At 37.5% G+C, this 14800-nt stretch overlaps 2 protein-coding genes across 3 annotated transcripts; both read right to left on the bottom strand.

Moving 5' to 3' along the window:
• Positions 1–1062: 1062 nt before the first annotated feature.
• On the bottom strand, positions 1063–2730 carry LOC130986400 (zinc finger protein CONSTANS-LIKE 16-like). 2 transcript variants are annotated; one of them, XM_057909794.1, is made up of 2 exons: positions 1499–2730; positions 1063–1426 (listed from the first exon to the last, which is right to left on the bottom strand). In XM_057909794.1, the coding sequence occupies exons 1-2, from the start codon at positions 2543–2545 to the stop codon at positions 1190–1192; spliced, it is 1284 nt and encodes a 427-aa protein (XP_057765777.1). In that variant the 5' UTR covers positions 2546–2730; the 3' UTR covers positions 1063–1189. The 2 variants fall into 2 exon arrangements, with proteins under 2 accessions (XP_057765777.1, XP_057765776.1); XM_057909793.1 differs by having other exon boundaries at positions 1063–1435; positions 1499–2700.
• A 9374-nt stretch (positions 2731–12104) lies between these two features.
• LOC131025578 (secreted RxLR effector protein 161-like) lies at positions 12105–12683 on the bottom strand. Its single transcript, XM_057955377.1, has one exon. The coding sequence runs from the start codon at positions 12681–12683 to the stop codon at positions 12105–12107; it is 579 nt and encodes a 192-aa protein (XP_057811360.1).
• Between the last annotated feature and the right edge of the window lie 2117 nt (positions 12684–14800).

The raw sequence follows: 14800 nt of genomic DNA on the forward strand, positions 1-14800 counted from the left end.
AGGTTCAACTGAAGGTTGATGACAAGCTTGCAAACATGTTCGTGAGCTCAACGAGCCAAGTATTGTCAGGCTCGAGCTTGGCTCGATAAAAATCTCGAGCTCAGCTCGTTTCAAACGAAGCCGAATCTCGAATAGCTTGTGAGTAGCTCTATTCATTTATAGTCCTAATGGTAGAGTAATTAATGCATGAGGCCGAAGATTTAGGTTTCGAGTCCACCGTTAAGTAACTTTTTTTAAATTTAATTGTTCATAAATTACACATACCATGCATCTAAAACAACAGAGCACACTATCATAGAAATAAAAGAACCAAATTTAAGGCATAACCAAATTAATAAGCAAGACCTGTGCATATAAGTAAAAGGATGTCCCAAATAAATAAACTTCAAGACCTCTGCATGTAAATATGGGCCGAAAAGCAAGCCTATATTGTAAAACGGGCCATAAAGAGATGGTCTTAGGCCCAAGTTAAACTGAAAACTGGTTGTACTTGTACGCCTCAATTTTTTTTGTTTCCTTTTAAAATTCCGATCTCTCATCACAGCTGCGGTGCTTCAACTAATATAACTAACATTTTTCCACCAACGACTTCTAATTAGTCGAGAGACGATCGAGTAACAGCTGCAAACTGATATAAGATCGAGTTTTGAAGATATTTCTAGTTTCCATTGATGAGTCTTTTTCTCTATATAAAAGATCACATCTATGCAACTAGCTTACATGTGTTTTACTTTATAAATCCAAAAGGGACCATTCATGGATGTCAACCTCAGCTCCCACATTGTTATTTGTCACAATATATCAAGATTCGAATTTAACACAACATGTACATTTTGTTCCTTCAAACACACTTGCATACTTACTCACAATATATACATATATATAGGTTATTTCATAAAACCATTATAAATAATCAAATTTTATCTTACACCATCATATGCGTGTATATCTATAATGTTTAGTTATACAACATGAGTGATTATATGGATCCGGATTGAAGCGATTAACCTTCAATAACTTAATATAAACCAATTCAGGTTAATTTGTAAAAATGCGTCTATGTGCCAGACAAATACCTTTGACTGCAAACGATATAGGGAAGAAATGCCATAGTCGGTACAAAATCGCCATAAATATTAAGGCAGTTAAACATATAGTTAGGCACAAGAGTTGAGAGTTAAAATGAAGCCTATTTATTGATCAAAGCGAAAGCTGCAGATGGCACAAAATTTGCTCTCTTCACGAACCTCCCTTTCATCCGAGGCCTCTTCTCAGCATTCAATTTCCGAACCTCGTACCTTATTTTCTTGGAAAACAACCTCGTCCGCCGCTTCTCTCTGTACCTCGACACCCTCGCTTCTCTACCTCCGTCGCCCCCTGCCGCCGCTACATGCCCGCCCATCGCGTATACCACCCCGCACGTGCCCTGCAATGTCTACCATATAAATCAAATTTATAAATCGGTGCATCAAAATTTAATTTACTAAACCACACATACCAAGCAGTCCGACAAACAATCGTCGGGGTTCAATTCCGGCCGCTCCCCCGTAGTCCATGGCGACCTTTCATCGTCCCACGCGGACATAACGCCTCCATAGTCGAGCCTCAAGAAAATCTTCTTCGCATCATACACTTTATTAGAATCTTCGAAATTGCTCCTCAGGATCTTCTCCATGCTTATTTCTTTGTTTTCTACCTCCTCTTCTTCACCATTTATCGGAGAATCATAGTCGAAATTCAGCTCGAAAGTTTCTCTCCCAACACCAATATATTCACCATCAATATTTAGGTGATCAATCTCCTCATCTTCAACTTTCACTCTCTCACTTCCCAAACAACTTTCTCTCTCCCTCTCGTCATCCAAGATCCCAAGCCCTTCAATGTCGAACGCCTCGTCGTCGAGCCCTTTCCCTAGCAAGCTCTCAACATCAGCCGCAAATTCAGCAAGATCCATTTCCGATGGAAGAAACCCGTGGACATGCGCCATATCATCTTCACTAAATTCATTGAACTCGGGTTTGGATCCGGGGCCCGAACCCGGCGTGATCTCCCCGTCATTCGGGTTACCGTTGGCGGACTCGTTGGAATTCACCGAGATGCATAATTCGGCAACAGACGGGTCAAATATGGGGACCCGATAGAGCAGCTGCTCCTCGTTGCTCTCGTCGTGGGAGTGCTCCTCGCCGGAGATCTCCGGCACGACGTGAGTACGGCTGCTGCTGACGAGTCCGTCGGCAGGGCCGTACTTGGCATGCTTGCCCTTCCTCGGGGTCCGGGCCTTCCGGGTGAACCCCCGGTGCCAGGCGGGCACGGAGATTCTGAGTCCGTCGCCAAAGGTTTTGAGCGACGACACGGTCTTGAGGCGAACCCTCTCGTGCCTGCGGGCCAGAGGGTTCGCAGAATGGACCGTGGAGTCGCATGATTGGCATAGGAATGCGTCGTCGGCAGTGCAATACCATGTAGCACGTTTTCTAACACAATTGTCGCAAGCCCTAGCTGATTTGCCTCCAACAATGTTAGCCAATTTTCTTTCTAAAGAAACCATTGAGTTTCTTTTTTTTTTTGGTACGTCTATATATATAAGAGTGTGTATGTGTGTGTGTATGAACAATTAGGAAAAAAGAAATAAAGCAATAAAATCGAAGTGAAAGGCTGCAAGGCGAAAGGCGAGAAAAAAATGTGTGAGATTTTCTGTTTATGTACAGAAGTTCAAATTTTTAGTGCAATTATTTAAAATGGAGCTGGGCCCACCAGATGCACTTTTACGCTATTTTAAATTCGCTTTTTGTTGGCTTTGCACTTTTGCGCCCCACCGGAGACCTTATCTTTTCTCTGATTGGTTGAAATAGTAAATATTATCGTAATTTTTGGTTGCTGATTGGCTGGGTTTCTGATTGCGGGATTTCTTGTGAGCCTACTCATGGATGAGAACAAGTATTAATCCAATATTTCTATTTTTCGTAGTCGAAGAAAAATGGAATTATAGAAGAAAGAAGAAATTTGAAAGAGACCCTTTTGGGAAAATTGTCTCTTTTTAATAATACTGTTCGAAGTCTATAAATCATGGTCCCCTATTCCAGAAAATAATAGTGATGGGAGATAAAATATGGTAATTATATGGGAGTTAAAGATGGAAAATTTCCGTGTTGAAAGTAAAGTTGTTCAGATATTTTTTTGGTAGCCTTTAAATTTCAGTTGACGTGCATATATATATTGTTGCTTGATTTGATTTGTTGATAATTTGCACATTCAGTCTTATACGATATGATTATGTTTGAATCATGTTAAATAGGCGTAGAAGGGCATTTCCAGTACTCAGTCTTATAACACAACTGTTCTAACACTATAATTTTAGTTACATCACCAGCATATAGCAAACAAGAATATTTCAGAAGATACTTTTTGAATCAATCTATTTTTGATAATAAGTTAAATTTACTGTAATTAATTCAAAATAAACACTGTAATAATAATAACGCCAAAACCCATGAACTTTGGCCCGATTTCAAAACTTTCCATGAACTTCAATTTTTATCTTCAATTCTCTAAATTTAAACGCATGTTCAATTTTTCCACGCTTTTCATAAATCCTCAAATTATAAGCTGACATAACACTTTTTAAGTTATCGAAAATATGACGTGGAATTGTCAGACGAAAAATAAAACGACGTGGTTTAGTCATGTGTTTCATCTCTCTCTCAATCGGAGCAGGGGATGAGCCACACAGACTTCACCGCCATTCCCTGTTCAGTCGAGCTCGTTGGAAGTTGAGCATAACAACAGCGGCGGTTCGCGGAGCCCAGAGCCAACGGCCCCTTCGTGCCCCTGTTTCTCACCTTCGGCGACATCCGTGTAGTCCTCGGCCTGCCACTGGAGGTAGGGGTGAGCATTCGGTTATATGGTTCGGTTTTTGCTAAAACCAAACCAAACAATATTTTAGTTCGATTTAAAAAAAAAATCGAACCGAACCGAATTAACCGAACAAATCGAACTAAATTAACCGAAATTTTTATAATTAAAACCGAACCGTACCGAAAAACCGAAATTTTCGAAAAAAAAACTATAAAATTAAAAAAATATTAGAAGTTAGATATTATAAAATTATAATTAAAATATTATATATATATATATATATTATAAATATAATTCGATTTTTCGGTTTTGTTTGGTTTTAAAAAATTCGATCCGAACCGAAAAACCAAAATTCTATGGAAAAAAAACCGAACCAAACCGAAAAAATTGAACCATATTTTAAAGGGTTAAGGTACAGATACCCCCCTAAACATGACCCCCCTAGAACGTATACCCCCCATTCTCCAACTTGGTGCAGATTGCCCCCCAAAGTCGAAGAAAAATATACAGATAGGTCCAGCCGTTAAACGGACGTCTAACGCCGTCCAAATTTTTTTTTCTTAAATGTGGGGCCCACAGTTCAGCTTTTCATTTGCTCTCTCCACCAGCCGCCGGCCATCGCCTCCGCCTCCGCCGCGGCCGCCTCCACTTCACTCGCCAATAGCTCCGCCGCGAAACCATCCCGCTCCGACAACTCGGATCTCGAGCTCCTCCGCCATCGATCCGGCGACGACGACGATCTGGATCTGAGAGAGAGAGAGAGAGAGAGAGTGAAGATCCGATCTGGAACGCCGCCTCGTGGGACTCGATCACGAAGTGGCGCTTCGCCTTGGCCTACTGCGACGGCACCAGCGGCTCGATCCGCAGCGCCTCGTACACCACCGATCGGATCTCCCCGGCCAGGTCGGAGTGGAGCCTGGAGCCGACGCGGCCGACCCACTTGAGCATATTGGGGCTGACGCCGTAGAAGGATCGGGCTAGGAAGTTAAAGGCGGCGAGAAACGTCGCGGTGGTGGAGTTCTGGAGCGACGCCGCCGTGGATCGGTGGCGGATGAGCTCGAATTCGTCGTCGTCGCCGGATCGATGGCGGAGGAGCTCGAGATCCGATTTGCCAGAGCGGGATGGTTTCACCGGAAAATTGAAGAAGAAGAAGATGAATAGTGATGACCAAAAAAAATAAAAAAAATAAAAAAATGAAGAAACGGAGTTAAACCGCCGTTAACGGCTGGACCTATCTGTATATTTTTCTTCGACTTTGGGGGGCAATCTGTACCAAGTTGGAGAATGGGGAGGTATACGTTCTAGGGGGGTCATGTTTAGGGGGGTATTTGTACCTTAACCCTATTTTAAAATTTCGGTTTGCATGGATCGGTTCGGGTATTCGATTTCGAATTTTTTGCTCACCCCTAGCTGGAGGAGATCCCCGCCGCTCCACTTGAAAAACTTAGCAGAAAATCGAGGATGCAGAGGGGATCTACCATATCGAATAAGCCATGGCTGTCGGAAGGCAGCTAGGGTTTCAAAACCATGTTTGCCACACAAACTACCTTCCGCCATAGCCTCGCGCCGCCCTATCATATGGATCAAGAAGCCGCGACTGAAGACGAGGCGCAACGCTGTTGTCGCCACCTACTGCGAATCGAATGTTGTGTTTCTTCCTGTCGGTGTAGAAATTTAGGAATCCTAGATCTATTCAGCCCATAAAAGACAAAATCGAAGTTTTACGAATGGAAAGTGGAATGCATTTTCGACACCATTAAAACTGGAGCAATTGCATAAATTTTGAAGCAGTGGTGCTTCTTTTTGGTGCGAACTACACCAGCGGTGAAATGGTTGACGGAGGCGGCGGCATTGTTGGAGCAGAGGTAGGTGGTGAAGTGGGCGGTGGAGCAGAGGTAGGTGCTGTAGATGGTGATGAAATTTTTTATCTTTTTTCTTTATTTCCAAGTGTCAAATTTTGAGTCCAAGTAGACGCCATGTCAGTTCAATATTATCACGTAGGTGCCATGTCAGTTCGGTACCCACGGAAGATGAAAAGTGTGGAAAAATTGAACAAGCGTTTAAATTCAGGGAATTTAAAAATTGAAGTTCATGGAAAGTTTTGAAATCAAGCCAAAGTTCATAGGTTTTGCCGTAATTACCCCTAATAATAATAATAATAATAATAATAATAATAATAATAATAATAATAATAATAATAATAATAATAATAATAATAATAATAATAATAATAAAAATAAAAGAATATAAAAAAAATAGCGCAATAAACAGTGTCGCTCTAGTGCAAGGTTGAAGTGAAATGATGCTTCAAAATAACGCTCAACATTGGAGATAGTCTAATAATAGCATTATCAGTCTACATATATTTTGATAAAGTTTAACATAATGTGTTACATAAAATTGGTTATAGAATTGTGGTCCAATTTTACCTAATTAAAAAGTTTCTTGAATTTCAACTTCAAATATCTAATCTACCACTATTTTAGATAATGGTATAAGCTGATCAGTAATTTAGAAAATTATACTATATGATAGCAAACTTATTTGATAAAATCTTGTGCAAAACTAACTCGACTTAGAAAGTGTTTGAAGGATTGGATGATATAGCTCACATACAATATACATTCTTGCCACTTAGTTAACTGTACGTATTTCACCTTAAGAAATCTGAAATGAGCTACGTACTGATTTGTTCACGCAACAAACGAGCGAGTTCGATTTATATATCATATTATGCATCAAAGATATTTAATTAGCATAATATCACATTGTATGTTATATGTTTGATTATTTTATAGTAATATTTTCAAGAAGATCACCATACCTACAATCCTGCAATGTCATTCAGCAAAAATCCAAATTTGCATTTTAAATATCTAGATATGAGAAACTTCTTGATAGATCGATCATGTGATCTATGCCATGCCTGAAACAGCACATTCTGTACATATATATGCTATAAATATCTAGCAATTCCATGAACATATATATGCATGGTGCTCATTAATTGTTCGATAAAGTATCATTTTCCTTTTTAAGATTTTCTTCTACAAACACAACTAATTTCTTTTTAATATTTATAATATCGTATATATTAATTTAATAAATTAAAGTATAATTTTTTTGTTTCTATAAATATGAATCTCAAAGAAAAGAAAAAAGGGAGAAAAAGTTAAATATGATGTGGAGGACTCAAAAGGTTAAGGGGGGACAAAAAACTCAAAAAGTTAAGGAACACAGAAAGCCACGTCAAAAAGAGAGAGAAAAAAAAAGATGGAAATTATATCTTAGTGGATAAATATGATGTGGAGAACTCATCCATTTGCAATCTTTCCCCTTTTTGTTGAGAAGAAAATAGGAATTTATTTTTGTTTTGAAAAAGGCTTGGCAGGAAACCTGTGAGGGTATGTTGCAGTCATGGAGTTGACAATGACTCAGTCATGGAGTTTAATTTATTTTGCCATTGTTTAACTGATATTTTGGAGATTCACAAAAAAAAATCAAACAATTTGTTAATTTAGATAGAATATATAGTAGGTACTTATAATTGAAGGAAATGCGGGTGCTTTACCTTTTGAGAGACATTGAAACCTTTTTGAGATGAAAATGAATTTAAACAAATAAAGATTTGCTCTCCAAACAAAACAGATTTTCCACCAATTTTTGAGAGGAAAATGCGAAATTACATTACAATTCTTTTATAGGGAGAGAAATTCATGGCTATTCTCAAAAGATCATTTTTCCATCACACTGTTGTTCACAATTCGATTCTGGAATTAGGGAGATTTTCATCTGCAAGTGGCCGAAATAATGATGATCAATTGTATCCATGCTTATGATAATATGATAATGATAACTACTATGATTCTATTTTCATTCTTCCATTTATCAAAAAAAATAAAATTGCTAAATGTAGCACTGGATTGAAGAAACCTTTTGGGTTTTGGGTGGCTTCTTGTGATTGTGGATTGAAAATTGATTAATGTTTTAGAATTCACAATCAGATTTATAAATTCACAACTAAATGTTTTTTAATTCACGATCAGATCTATGAATTTACAACTTGATATTCTTAAATTCACAACCAGATCTATGAATTCACAAACAGATCTATGAATTCACAACTAAATAATCTTGAATTCACAACCAGATATATGAATTCACAACTAAATGTTCTTGAATTCACAACCAACTCTTTTGTTGGTTGTAAATTCAAATTTTAAAATTTGAATTATTTTGGTTGTGAATTCAAATTTTAAAATTCAAATTCACGGCTACTTGAATTCACGACCAAAATAAATCTTGGTTGTGAATTCAAATTTTAAAGCTCGAATTCACAACTAGTTGTTTTGGTTGTGAATTCTCGAATTCACAATCAGTTTGATGAATTCACGGCTGAATTGCTAGTGTTAATTGTGAATTCGAGTTTTAAATCTCGAATTCACAACCAACTCTATTGCTAGTTGTGAATTCACAACTAATGTTTTTAGTTGTGAATTCAAACTTTAAAACTCAAATTCACAATCAAAATAAATTCTGGTTGTGAATTCACAACCAAAAAATTCTGGTTGTGAATTCACAACCAAAAAATTCTGGTTGTGAATTCCACTGGGTTGTGAAATGCGGGAATTTTTTAAAGGCCTTTTTAAGTTTGAAGGGTGGTGTTGAAGGGGTAAAATGGTAAGTGTGAGTATTTTTTTAAGTTTTTATTTTAGTGGGTGATTTTTAAGTTTACTAACTCGATATCTCCAAGACGAACTCGCGGATCCCCTACTTCGGGTCGTGCAACACACACTTCACGACGATTTCGGTTTTAGCCGAATTATCGCAGGAATAGGCAGCGACAGCGGAGGCATTGGACGCCAAGCTGTTGACGTCGACACCAAGGTATTGGCTCAGGCAGAAAGATGAAACGACACCTTTTTATATTAGGTGTATTTCATTTTTTTCAATTTATTTAGGCAAATTTTGTAGGCTATCTGACAATCCAAGTTAATTTTTGGGAGCTCAAAAATTTTAATAGGACAAAAAATATTTTCTTAATATATTGGATATCATTTTGATAATATCATTACATTAAAATATTTTTTTTAATTTATTAAAATGATGGGATAAAAGGTGACATTTATCCTTCATTTTAATCAGGTGCCCAAAATTTAATTTTCAATGAAACTATGTTTTCTATTCCAAACGGCTTGATTGACGAGGCCGAAGTAAACTTCATTTTCAAAAGCCGGTTTCAATATTTTTTCTGAGCTAAATAACATATTCCGAAAGCCCAATATTTGAATTTTTCTTTAACATAAATTATAAGGCCCAAACCTCATGTGGCCTCCTCTCAATGATATTGTTTAATTTTTATTTAATTTCGTTTTAATTCGAAGTAGACTCAACCATGTGTTATTCACTACTCTACATCAATCTAACCACAAAACTGTGGCACTGCTGTGATGAATTCTTGTAGCTACAACTTTAGTAGAATACCGTCAAGACACTATGGTTTAAATTCTAAGGTTGACAAAAATTCAATTAGTTAAGGATCGGAAAATAGGAGTGTTTTTCAAATAAATTAATTGTAGGTATATGATATCAACATTAAAATAGAAAAGGAAGTCCTAACTTTGAAAAACCGATTTACCTGATCAAATATTAAAATATTAGAATTTATTTTATTTAGTAAGGTTAATTAGAAGAAAAAGAAAACAGACTCACGAAAGTAATCCTTTCATTACTTATTAACCAACGATCGCGAGATTAATCTAATCTAGACATTATATATGTAGTCATAATAAACCCATCTCCTCGATAAATTAATCCAATTGAATAACTCATCAAAATATATATATATAGGAAACGATTAAAATAAAAACAATTATATAAAATGGGAACGAATAATCATTTTCAGCTATTCGATCATCAAGATTTACGGTCTATGCATCATTTTGCTGGATGAATGAATTGAATCACCTAGGTTCAAGTGTATTAATTTTAACAACTGACGCATTATTATCAGGTTCGTATATAGAGTGGGAAACCACCTTATTAAGATATAAGTAAATTATTAATATCTATGGTCCAGATTAGCTAACAACTTCGAATTTACGAACAAATCAATAATACACAAACAACTATATTCATGTGGTGAAATTTTCACTTCTTCGAGTTTCGGACCCATGGTGAGAATGTTATTCATGTTACATTTATTTGTTCGTAGGTTTTATTGATTTGTTTGTTAAACTCATTTTATACTATTATTTTGAATAAATATCAACCATATGATTTGAATATCCAACGTTTCAGATTCATTTTCATTTCTCACTATAGATAGCATTCTCATTTGAGGTTAGGTTATAGTGAGAAATGAGAATAATAATTAATAAGCCAGTATATAATATTGAATAAACTAGTATATAATGTTGAATAAGCCAGTATATAGTGTTGAATAACGGTATTTGGTTAATTGATAAAATTTTCGCTCCCTTCAGAATTTAAATCCAGGTAAAATTTCGCCCCCAGGTAAATATCAGTCATAAGATTTGAAAATCTAACGGTGCAAATTCAATCTCATTTTTTATCACGGTACCACATTCTTCCATTCCCATTAGATCCTTTATCTTCTCACTAGATCACGCACACACGCTATAAATCTATTTTAAAATGGAAACTATTAACTTTTCATAGTGATGAATTACGTGAGTAATTAACATGGTGAATTTGCTGCGAATAAATGAAGAACTTAAAAAACTAGAATAATTCACCCCTGTGAGATTTGAGTAAAAAAATCTAAATTCATTCAACAATATATATATAGTCTACATGATTTTGGCACATCCGTACCTTTCAGTTTTCCCAATTTTGTTAGGATAATTTCTTTTTTTCAATTGAATTTTGACTTTTTCTCGCGGAACCTTTCTGTAATATGTAATGAATTGGAGTATAGATTAGTTGGTGAAAGGAAATTTGGAGATTGAAGTTTGTTTTTATGGTCATATTTATATATTATCAATATCATACGTACTAAAATTAATTCGTTTGATTCGTTATGCTAGTTTGAAATCACGAAAATTAATTAATTCCTAGACTTACGAGACTCTTCTTGAATTAATTAGGGCTGAGATTATCTGTAACGGATCTTTCTTTGGTAACGGTCTCTCTCCCTCTCAAGGACAAGCACCCATGTCCCTATATAGTAGGGTCGTTCAGCGTAGAGGTGAATTTGGCCGATTTAGAAATTAATGAATTATATAATATATAATATGTATGTATGGATGGTGAAGTACAAGCTTCTATCAATCTTTGCTGGAGATTTGTTATAAATGATTAAATAGATTATGAAATATACCTTTTTATCTCCTAGGTTTATGGAAATAGTAGCCCATACAGCCAAGCTAACTCCAGAAATAGGGATGTGAATGTGACATTTGGTATCTTAGGGTTGAAGAAAATCATTGCTATAAGTGGGAAAAGTTGAAGTTAAAGTTCCCATGCATCTAATTTTAGGCATCAAGAATTTAGAACCATATTCCATGCTACCTTGCTTAAGCAAGAAAGGAAATAAAAGTCGTGTGTGCATGCATGGGGATTAATAAGAAAGGTGTAAACAAGAGAGAGAAAAAAATATAAATAAATTATGCATTGATGCTATGATAAGGGTGGTGTAAATTTATTTGTACATTCATTTTCATATTATATGGTAGACTATATAAGATTTAATATTTATATAGTTTGCTTCTCAAAATAAAAAATAAAAAGTTACTATATAGTTTGGCAATACCTTTTAAACTTGCGTATAGGTTGTTTCTAGCTAGGTGTAAATTCTGTTGGAATATAAAGGAAAATTTGGCTAAATTTGGAGGATAGAGAATAAGTGTGTAGTGTGTGAGAGGACGTGTGTGTGTGTGTAAGTGATATGAGTGTGAATAAAACAAATTAAAGTGGGAGGATTTGTGAATGTGTGTGGACGTATGTTTTGTAAAAGAAAGTTTTAGCAATAGTAACCACTTTGTTTTTTCTTCACAATACAAATGCACACATATATATAGTGGCATAGGTCGGTGATATAGCTCACCATTTTAGACTAGTTAATTAATTTTAGCTACTAGAATAGTCTAGGACTACTCATTTGCTAGAATAGTCTAGATAATTAATTAAATATCTTAGGTTCTAGATTTTTCTACTTATTTCCTATATTCTAGATATTTCTTTACAAAATATTTTACTTACAAATCAAGTTTATATTTCAACACTCCCCCTTAAACTTGATTTGTCATCCCGAGCAAAATTCTGAACTTCACAAAATCCTCGAACTTGAGCGGCTTGGTAAAAATATCGGCAACTTGATCTTGTGATTTCACATACTCCACTTGGACCTCCTTCTTTGCGATGCATTCTCTGATGTAGTGGAAGCGGGTGTCAATATGCTTACTTCGATTATGAAAAACCGGATTCTTTGAGAGCGCGATTGCTGACTTATTATCCACGCAAATAGTTGTTGGCTCCTTTTGTGGCCACCCAAGCTCTTCCAGTAAACTTCGTAGCCAAACTGCATGACAAACACTGGATGTGGCAGCCACATATTCAGCTTCACATGTTGATAGCGTGACTATGGGTTGCTTCTTTGACATCCAGGTGAAAGCGGTGTCTCCCATAAAAAACACGAACCCGCTCGTACTCTTGCGGCCATCATTATCTCCAGCCCAATCGCTATTACTATAGCCAACAAGCTTATAATCATGAGTATTTGAATAGAATAGGCCGTAGTTGAGCGTACCTTTGAGGTAGCGAAGAATTCTCTTTGCCGCCTTAAAATGCGTAGTGGTTGGATTCTCCATATAGCGACTCACGAGTCCTGTCGCATAAAGAATGTCCGGCCTTGTGCAAGTTAAGTACCGTAAACTTCCAACCAAGCTCTTGAACAATGTCGGGTCCACCTTTTCTCATCTATCATTCTTGGATAATTTTATCCCGCATTCCACTGGCGTGTTGATTGCTTTGCAGTCCTCCATCTTGAACTTCTTGAGAATTTCCTTGGCGTATCCTTCTTGTGTGATGAAGATCCCATCTTCGAGTTGCTTGACTTCCACGCCGAGGTAGTACGCCATCAGCCCAATGTCTGTCATCTCGAACTCCTTTGACATGGCCTTCTTGAACTCCTCAATCATCTTTGGATTATTTCCTGTGAAAATCAAATCATCTACATACAAGCACACAATTAAGACATCTCCTTCATTGGCTTTCACGTAGAGAGCATGCTCGTGAGGGCATTTGGTGAAACCATTCTCCTCCAAGTACTTATCGATCCTACTGTTCCATGCCCTTGGTGCTTGCTTTAGTCCGTATAGGGCCTTCTTCAACTTCAAGACTTTATCTTCTTGCCCTTTCACCTCGTAGCCCATTGGCTGCTTGATATAGACTTCTTTGTCTATATACCCATTCAAGAAGGCTGACTTGACATCCATTTGATAAATCTTCCATCTATTTTGGGCTGCAAGAGAGAGTATTAGTCTGATAGTTTCTAAGCGAGCGACAGGAGCAAATACCTCATCATAATCAATTCCAGCTCTTTGACTATATCCTTTCACGACGAGCCTCGCTTTATATCTTTCCACTTCACCCTTGGAATTCTTCTTAATTTTATACACCCACTTGACTCCGATGGCCTTGTGCCCTTTTGGTAGTGTCACGAGCTCCCATGTATCATTCTTCTTTATGGCTTTGATCTCTTCATCCATCGCGACTCGCCAATTTTCACTATCTGCTGCTTCTTCAAAGCTAACAGGTTCACAGTCAGCAAATAGGCAAAATAAGGTAAGATCTTCTAACCTTTCAGTATCCTCATATATCTCGCCCAAACTCCTTGCTCGTGGTGTAGCTCTTTCATTTAAGAAAGATGGTGGCGAGTCTTCAGTGACTGGCACTGGTGAAGCTGGTGGAGTCACTGGCTCTTGTTGGACTTCTCCAACTTGCTCTTCTGCTCTTTGTTCTTCTAACTGTGGGATGTAGGTGAAGTCACCGCTGGAGCTGAAATCCCATACTCCTTCTTCGTCGAACTCCACATCTCGACTTATCACTGTTTTCTTGGTCTCTGGGTTATATAACTTATAGCCTTTGGAGTTAGAGTCGTACCCGATAAAGATGAATGCTTCACTTTTGTCATCGAGCTTCTTCCTTCTCTCATCTGGTACATGCACGTAGGCTTTGCTTCCAAATACCTTTAGGTGGGAAATTCCTGGCTTTCTCCCGCTCCAGGCTTCTTGTGGAGTCATTCCCCACACGCTCCTTGTCGGCGATCGGTTGGATAGGTACACCGCGCACGCCACTGCTTCGGCCCAAAACTCTTTAGGCAGATTCTTCGTCTTTAGCATGCTCCTCGCCATCTCCATGATTGTCCTATTTTTTCTTTCCGCCACTCCATTTTGTTGGGGGGATCTCGGAACTGTCAGGGGCCGTCGAATTCCATTTGCTTCGCAAAATCCTAGAAACTCCCTTGACGTGAATTCTCCGCCTCGATCGGACCTCAGGGCCTTGATTTGTCGTCCGCTCTCCTTCTCGACGGCAGCTTTGAATTTCTTGAATGCATTAAATACTTCCGACTTCTGCTTCAAGAAATATACCCACGTTTTTCTAGAAAAATCATCAATGAATAGCAGAAAATAATTATTTTTACCCAGGGAGCTTGGATTTATTGGCCCACACACGTCAGCATGAATCAACTCCAGTGGCTTTTGAGCTCTTGAGCTTGACTCCTTTGGAAACGGCTTTCTGAACTGCTTCCCGAGTAGACAACCTTCGCAGAGTTGATCGGGATGTTTGATGGATGGTAGGCCTCTCACCATCTTTTTTTTGGACAATAACTCCAAACCACCAAAATTTAAGTGCCCAAACCGAAGATGCCACAACCAAGACTTATCTTGGTAACATGTTTTCAGGCATTTTGCCACATCATTTC

Source organism: Salvia miltiorrhiza, chromosome 5, assembly GCF_028751815.1.
Source record: "Salvia miltiorrhiza cultivar Shanhuang (shh) chromosome 5, IMPLAD_Smil_shh, whole genome shotgun sequence".
NCBI classification, from domain to species: Eukaryota; Viridiplantae; Streptophyta; class Magnoliopsida; order Lamiales; family Lamiaceae; genus Salvia; species Salvia miltiorrhiza.